Source organism: Zingiber officinale, chromosome 6A, assembly GCF_018446385.1.
Source record: "Zingiber officinale cultivar Zhangliang chromosome 6A, Zo_v1.1, whole genome shotgun sequence".
NCBI classification, from domain to species: Eukaryota; Viridiplantae; Streptophyta; class Magnoliopsida; order Zingiberales; family Zingiberaceae; genus Zingiber; species Zingiber officinale.
The window spans coordinates 150606374-150615271 of NC_055997.1; the positions used below are offsets into that span (position 1 = coordinate 150606374).

The window sequence follows — 8898 nt, forward strand, 5'->3', positions numbered from 1 at the left end:
AACAAACTAAGGAAAATTTGAAAAGCTTTTGAAAATTAATTTTGAAAGTAGCTGAAATTGATGGATTCCTCTCCCTTAATTAAATTAATTTAGTATTTAATTACTAAGGGTCCATTCATATGGTGTCTTTACTATTGTTTACTAATATTATTCCCGCTCTAGACAGCTACCTACCTTCAAGCCAAAACTCCCCCAAGAACCACACATCTTCAACTCAGGGAAATACTCAATAAACTTAAACCATATTTATTAGAGGTGCAAGCTTTAGAATTTCAAAAAAGCACAGTGAATATTCATTAAAACATATCTGCAAGAAAACAACAAAAAAAAAAAAAAGAAGTAAAATTATCGATCAGTTAAGCTTGAGCATTTGACAGCTAGTAAGCAATTCAGTACATGACAAAAGATAAAACTTAAAGAAACAACTTCACACAAAAGCTAAAATGGGGATGATCAGCGGCGGCGGCGGCATCGGCGGGGGGGTCGGCGGCGGGGTCGGCGACGGGAACGGGGACGGGGTCGGCGACGGGTGCGGCGACGGGGACTTCAGATGCCGCGGCAGCATAATATGCCACGGAGACAGCGCGGTAGGCCGCGGCGCAAGCTTTGTAGGCCGCGGCGCATGCTTTGTAGGTCGCGGCGGCAGCGGCAACTGGATTTTGACCGAAGCGGTCAGCTTCGTTCGCCGCCTTGTTTAAGACACCGTAGGCGGCCGCGCCGTCTGCCAAAGCCTCGGCGACAGCTAGGTCTCCGCCGGGGCCGGCAGCTACGTAAACGGCCGCGGCGGCGGAAGCGTGGCCCGCGGCGGAGACTGCGTAGGTCATGGCGATGCGGAGGCTGTGATCGGGATCCATTAGGGTTGGTAGGGTTAGAAGAAGGGGGTTTAAATAGTTAGTGGGATTTAGGGTTTGGAAAGGAATGGAATAATAGAAAATTAAATTGTTTGGTTTAATAATGTTAATTAAATCTAAAATCTTAATTAAATTAACAATATATTACTAAAAAACTTTTAGAAATTATTTTAAAAATATTTTAATAACTTTTCTTTAAAAAATATTTTAAAAACCTTTTTAAAATGATTTTGAAAAAAAATAAAAATTATTTCAAAATCCTTTTAAAATCTTTCAAAATTATTTTAAAAAATCGTTAAAAAATCATTTTAGAAAATTATTTTAAACATCTTTTAAAATTTTTAAAACACTTAAGAAAATACTCAACTAAATACAAAATTCAATTAAATAACACAATTAGATACGAAACAAACTAAAATAGAATATGGAATTAAAACCTAAGTAATAAAATATTAATTAAATTAACAATATATTATTTTAAAAATAAATTTTAGAAATTATTTTTAAAACATTTTAATAATTCTTTTAAAAATATTTTAAAACCCTTTTTTAAATGATTTAAAAAAACATTTTAAAAATTATTTTAAAACCCTTTTAAAAATTCTTTTTAAAATCTTTCAAAATTATTTTTAAAAACAGTTAAAAAATCCTTTTAGAAAATTATTTTAAACATCCTTTAAAATTTTTAAAACGCTTAAGAAAATACTCAACTAAATACAAAATTCAATTAAATAATATACTTAATTAAATACGAAACCAACTAAAAATAGAATATGAAATTAAAACATAAGGTAATAAAATATATTTCAAGTTATTAGGAATATGTTTCTAAAAATAGATTATGGAATTAAAACCGTAATAAATTATATTTCAAGTTATTAGGAATATGTTTCTAAAAATAGAGTATGGAATTAAAACCTAAGGTAATAAAATATATTTCAAGTTATTAGGAATATGTTTCTAAAAATAGATTATGGAATTAAAACCTAAGGTAATAAATTATATTTCAAGTTATTAGGAATATGTTTCTAAAAATAGATTATGAAATTAAAACATAAGGTAATAAAATATATTTCAAGTTATTAGGAATATGTTTCTAAAAATAGAGTATGGAATTAAAACCTAATGTAATAAATTATATTTCAAGTTATTAGGAATATGTTTCTAAAAATAGAATATGGAAATAAAACCTAAGGTAATAAAATATATTTCAAGTTATTAGGAATAGTAAATAAGAAAATAATTACAAAATAACATAGAAATAATTTTGGAGATAAAATATATAGAAATATTATAGGAATATTATTATTTGTTTTGAGGACAAATATGATATTTGTTGTATTTGTATTCCCAATCCTTCGACAAACTCAAATAACAGTATTGATAATCATACTTTGTCTCATCTTATAAACTAAACAACAACATTGAAATGACTAAATCCATTCTCATTCCAGTCTATCAAATCCTTTTTCATTCCTATTCTTGCATCCAAACCAAACACCACCTTAATTCCATTTCTTGAATCTTGCTACCGATAGATATTGAAGTAAAGAACAACATATAAATAACATAGAAAATCAAAATCGAATGTGATGTGGAGAAATTATGCGACTCACATGTGTTCCGCAAGATTAAAATTCAAATTGAGCTGATGACTCCCAAATAGTCAACTTAGTCTAAACAAGATTTAAGTTTTACTCGACTCTTTGATTCAGGCTTGCGTCTCAACAATCTCTTCCAGTCTCAACTCCTGACCTTGACACATATAGCAACCTCTCTCAATTTCTGCTCCTAACCTCGACACAGGTATTTGTTGGATAGTAGAGACGCTAGAAGGGTGGGTGAATAACGTTCGTCAAAAAATTACGATTTAAAACAAGTTACATAGTGGAATAAAGAAAACAAAAGCACACACTAACACAAGTATTTTTTACTTGATTTGGAGCCTTTGACGACTCCTACTCAAAAGTCCGCAATCGTCGATCGCTTTCGATGGATAATCACTATCAGTTCGTAAATGGATTACAAAGATTGAGTACAAGAATTGAAAATAAAACTGTTATCGACAAATAAAAAAGAAATTGAAGAGTCTTCATTTTTCGAACTTCGGAGCAGCCTTTCGGTATTGTCGGAGTCTTTTCGGAGCATCACTTGAATATGAAAGTTGTAGCAGATGATTGTCTGAAACTACTAGTCAAAGGCCCTTATGTAGACCCATTTCGGGTGCCTAGAACCCCTCCGGACGGCTAGACTATGCTGACATGGCGAGCTCTCGTCGAAACTGATAGATCGGATGCGAGCGATAGAGGGGGGGGGGGGGGGGGGGGGGGGAATATCGCTTCTTTTAAAACTTTACTTATCTTTTTAAAACACAAAGTTAAGCAACGGAAATTAGAAAGAGACACGCTTGTTTACTTCGTTCGGAGCCTAGCTCGACCCCTACTCGAAGGTTCGCGGTCCTTGACCCTACTCGAAGTTTGAAAAAGGTTATTAAACTCAGGTTTGATTCAAACTTAGCTTTGGGTTAATCATGCAGGCTTCATAAAGATAAGCTTTCAGTTAAGTGGCAAGGCTTATGGCCTTCTTGTTCCTTCCTTCCTTCCTGGCTGGAGTCTGACGCAGGCTCGATCTCTGACATTAACTGATCTTTAATTGTTCGGTCAACCGATCATGTCTTTCGGTCGACCGAACAAGCTTTTTCCTTGTTCGTTGAAATCTTCCGAGATCTTTATTTATTGCACCATTATGCTATGTTTACTTTATAGTGTGGATAAGGAAAGGAAAGAAATCAACGATAGAAAGTTATCTTTGAAGGAAGAGAAAAGAAAGGGTGAAGAAATCTTTTCCTTTGCACACTTGTTTACCTTGATAGAGGAAGGTGAATACTTATGATGTAATTTTGTAAATAAAAAAGGGTGCATGCGTCATTTTTTTTGTACATAGTGTAATTTTGTGAGTTAAAAAGGCTACATGCGTCATTTTTTTTTTGTATATGGTGCAATTTTGTGAATGCAAAAGGGGTACATGCGTCATTTTTTTCCCATCCGTTGCTTTCCGACCGATTTTGAGGTGATGGATTTTGACTCCAAATTATCCGCTGTTGGATTGCGTTACTTTTCCTTCGAAAAATTTTAATGAAGTAAACAACGGAAACTTTTCCACCGTGGAAACTTTTTCTTAATTTTACTTTCCACTCTCCCAAGTAAACAAAGCCTTAATGTTGATTGGATCGGTCGACCGATCGACGGGTTCGATCTACTGATAAGCTTTTCTTTCCTTTGCTTTTGATCGGTGCTGGCAGTGCTGAGTCATTAAGGTTCGGTCGACCGATCATGTTTTGATTGGACTCTGCTTTGATCTGTTCTGTGCTTATTATTGCTTTGAATTGACCTGGTTCGGTCGACTGATCCTCTGGTTCGGTTCACCGATCAAGTCTTACCTGCAAAACAGTGTTAGCCAAAATATCCTGCAAAACAAAGATTAGCACAGTAATAAAATGCATGAGTAATATAAAGATAGTAGGACTGTATTGATCTCAACTTGGAAACCTTCCCGGTTTCTTCAGTTGGATCAGCGACCTAAGGTTGTTCCCTTCGGAAACCCGACCTCACTATTGCTCCTCCAGTTTATTTACCTCAACCTACCTGCCAAACTTTGATCCTCCAGACCTAGTTTGGACTTTTCACTCAGCCTTGATCGGCTCCCCCGGACTTTTCTCTTGATCTTCGGTCCTCCAGACCTCTCGATCGTACCGCCAAGTATCAGGTCTCCTTGAGCCTCTTGGACTTGCACCTGGGTTCCACGATTTCGTGAGATTTCTCCTGCCTAGCATTCAATTAGGTCTTTCCCGGTTAAGTAAACATCCTGCACACTCAGTCAACTTGTTAGATCACAACAAGACTTAACGTGAACCTTTGACAACATCAAAACTTAGGTTTGATTCTGGTGTAACTTGCACCAACAAAAACTTTATCCGCGAAGTTTTATCCACCTCCGGGTGCTCGGACCCTTCCGGGTGCCTGGACCATGCTGACATGGTGAGCTCTGGTCGAAACTTCATCCGCGATGTTTTATCTACGTCCGGGAGGCCAAGCGCCTGGACCGTTGACGTGAGATTGATCAGTCGACGCGCTCCAACTCAGCTCCTAGATAATTATTCTGGTCCGGGCGCCCGGACTAGCTCCAAGTGTCCGGATCGCTTGCGTACCTACGGTATCTGCCCGGGAGAGCTGGTCCGGGGGCCTGGAGTCCCTGCGCCCGGGCCACTTTTTATCTCTTTTCTTCCATGCAAAAAAAAAAGTAGGCAACAAAAATATATTTATCCTGCAAACCAAAATTAGCACAATAAAGTAGGATAGTAGTAGTAATTAGATCATGTCTCCCCGAAACCAGGATCTAGTCAAGGTCTTAACTTAGATTTTTCAAATGGACCTAAGCTGGACCGACGTCTACAATTCTCTCAATCGGGAACGTGTCCTCACTAGATCTCTCCTTTAGTTGCTTAGCTCCACTTACCAACTGTAGTCGCTTGACTTGCCTTACGTGATTTAGGTGTCCTAAATAAAACTAAACTGGACCAGCATATAAAGTCCCAACTTGGACTGGTCATCACCGGAATATTCTCCTCGAGTGACTTACCTTCACTTACTAACTTGCAGTATTTTAACTAGCCTCTCGTTACATCTTTTCGTCAGTTGTCAGATTCGCAAACCTAAATGGACTTTGGCAAGTTGTCAGGCCCCAGGGACCAAGCCGGACTTCCCGCTAGATATCAGGTCAGCCCTTTGACCTATCTGCGCTTTGTACCAACTATTGGGTCCTCAGACCTAGTTGAGTTTTAGTTTAGTGTTAGGTCCCTTAGACCCGTTAATTCTTGCACGCTAGGTAAATGCATTAGATCACAAAAAACACCTAACTTAACTCACTCGTCATTCATTAAAATCTGAGTTAGACTGTTAGTGCGAATTGCACTAATAGTGTTGATGTCTTAGAAATCATTTAGCGTCGGTCGGTCGAGAATTACATTTTAGGCAAAAGAGTATTTACTATAATGAAGTCCGACCGGCGAGTCCTTATTAGGGGCTCCTCCCCAAGAGAGATAACTAATCGGATTTGTCCGATCGGATGTACCTTGTTGCCAGTGAAGCCATACAATGGTGTTGTCATTAGCTGAAGCTCGTTCTTATCAATTTGTAGTTGCTCAAATGTCTTCTTAAAGATGATGTTCACCGAGCCTCCTGTATCAACAAAGGTACAATGAATGTTGTAATTAGCTATCACAACTTTAATAATAAGAGTATTATCATGGGGTCTTTCCATCCCCTCCAAATCTCTAGGACCAAAATTAATCTCTAGTCCTCATGCTTTTCTTGGTTATATCCGACCGCGTGGATCTCCCGTCGATGAGCATGCGACTTCCTAGCCCAATTGAAATCACCATCGGTTGAGCCATCTGTTATCAAACTAATGGCATCCTGAGCGACATTGTTACGATTTTATACTTCCCGAGTAGCCAGTCGGGATTATTCTATCGGAGCCCAAGCTGATGCTCGGCAGCACCGATCCTTCTACAGAGGAGGCCCAGGGCGGAAAAAAAAAAGGTCCAAAATAAATTTGGGCCCCAACTATTTAAGGCTCAAATTACACGCCTAAAAAGATAAAAGTAAAAGATAATATCAAAAAATTCTGAAATATGAATTTGGGTCCAACTATTCAAGGCCCCAATTACATGTCTATAATACATAATACTAAAAAAAAAATTTGGGTCCTCTCAAATTATAGGCCCAGGGTCATCGCCTAGTGCCGCCCTCCTCCAGGGCCAGCCCTGATGCTCGGTCATTTCTCAGTTAAGGTCGTTGGTTTCCGATCGGCCTTTGGAGGGCTTCGCCTTTGAGGTCTAACCAGCTGCTACTGTGGCAAAAGGCGAAACCCTCGCCCTCAGGGCCCCCGCCGCACCCTGCCCAGGGTCATCACGAGGGAGGTAAATCACGGTAGTTCGGTGGCAAGTACGCAGTGGGCCGAGACTTTTTGCACAGGGATAGGGAATAAATCCCCGTTGCCCTGCGGACTCGAACCCATGTTCTCAGTGGCAAACTTCCACGCCTTTACCAACCGAGATAACCCCGTGGGGCACATATCTTCCGAAAATAGAGCCCATCACGACGATGGCCGGCCATGAGGCGAGCCAAAGTGCGAGAGGGCTTAACTAACCAGCTGCTACTGGCGTTGACGGTTGGGGGATCAGAAGCGCTGTCGAAACCTCTAATTAGTCAATCAGTGCATTTCCTAATTGTACCGATAGTGATCCTCTGTGTTATGTGTTCCCGATCGATTATAGGTACGGAACATTGGAGTTCATCGTACAGCTCAAGGAATCGTGTCCAATCAGTCTCTATATGTTGGGCAGCAAGAGGCATTTGCTCGCAATGATTGATGATGCGTCTGAGATCCATGTTTGTTTTTTTAATAAATGGTTGATCTACTTGTTCATGTTTTTTTGTTTTTTTTTTGTTTTTTTGTTTTTTGAATAAGAGGATCTAGTCTCATCCTATTCATTACACCCCTCTCACTCCTGTAAAGCTACCAACTACAATAAGTATTAATTAATTATCCAGAGATAATCATTTTTTAGGATTATCATTTTTTTTACAATAAATATTAATTAAAGAAGTAAAGCCTTGGCTATCCATATCTACCCTTTAAAATGGATGGATGATTCGATTTACTGTTTTATAAATTTTTAATATAAATAAAAGCTTTTCGAGCTAATCATGATAAATCATTAATTTGATGTTGTTCTTTTACCCGATATCATTGATGTTAAATCCCCGGGGCTACGGTGATTCTTAGCTATGATGTAGAGTTTTTTTTTTCATCATGCCAGATTTATTGTTACGTGATTTGGTTATTTATTATTATTTTTTTAATGGACTTATTTAGCACAACATCTATTAGCGCAACATCTCGGCTTAAGTTTGGACTCAACCGGTTCCAAAAAACTGCCCCTCATTACTAGCTAAATCAAATCAAAACAAAACCGATTCAAAATAATTAGGCAAGTTGGACGGGAACTCAAACACCATTCAAAATAGTTATACAAATTGATTGTTGAGCTATTTTTATAGAGTACTCAATTGGTTAGAAAGTGACAGATATATCAAAATGAGATAAGAGATTAATTTTCAACGGCCATATGTTCTCAAAAACAAAAAAAAAAAAAAAATCTTAATTATTGCTATTTGATTTAGGCCATTTTTTTTTTTTTGATGATTTCAATTACTCATCTCTGAGATGGTTTGTTTCCTTCGAATTCACAGTGCATGCGGTGCCTTTGTAGTCATTAGATTAGTTTCTGCTATCTGGCTGGGCTTAAAGCCTTGGAAAGTTAGCTGACACCATAAACTCAGGTAGCTATAAAGAGTTTAAAGATATATAGCATTGGATCAATAAAATTCCTAATTTAAATACATTGTTATAGAAATCTTAATTTGCACGTAGCAAATTATTTAATTTATACTCTTAGGTACCTGTATTGCTAATAGCTCGGAATGTTTTAAAATTCTGTTATAATTTCCTCTCTTTGCCTTTTCTGGCCGAGTTTGTCAAAGTTCAAGTTCATGTTGCTATTTATCACTATTTCTTCCTTTAACGAAACTCGGTTCGCCTAGGGTGGTCAACTATGGTAATAGTGAAATCATATCTTCCTTGTATATTCAAAAATCCAGTAACAGAATTTCTACCATGATCATCATGTAGAACAAAAAGCAAAGCTTTAGAGCCGACAGTAGCTTAGTTATAATCCAACAAAATAATAATTCATACTCATATGAAACAAAATGCTACCACTTATAGATGGCCTTGATAAGTGAGTTTGCGAACCAAGCTAGATAGATGAGAACTTGATAGAATCCACAACTTGTAAATGTTGCCGTCAGTATCGAGCTACAGATAATTAAGTCGTAGTTAAACAATCATCACCAGTTGATAAATAATAACTTTTATTTTAAATAACAATGGTTGTTGAATGGTCTACCTTATAATGGTTATG

The 8898-nt window shown here is 37.5% G+C and overlaps 1 protein-coding gene across 1 annotated transcript; it reads right to left on the bottom strand.

Annotated features, from left to right (window-relative positions):
* Positions 1-413: 413 nt before the first annotated feature.
* Positions 414-854, bottom strand: LOC121995512 (antifreeze protein Maxi-like). Its single transcript, XM_042549237.1, has one exon. It carries the CDS (start codon positions 852-854, stop codon positions 414-416), a length of 441 nt encoding a protein of 146 aa, XP_042405171.1.
* Positions 855-8898: the final 8044 nt, after the last annotated feature.

What these genes read in the sequence shown, in the direction of transcription:
- LOC121995512 (XM_042549237.1), bottom strand. Translation starts at nt 854, where the DNA reads ATGGATCCCGATCACAGCCTCCGCATCGCCATGACCTACGCAGTCTCC.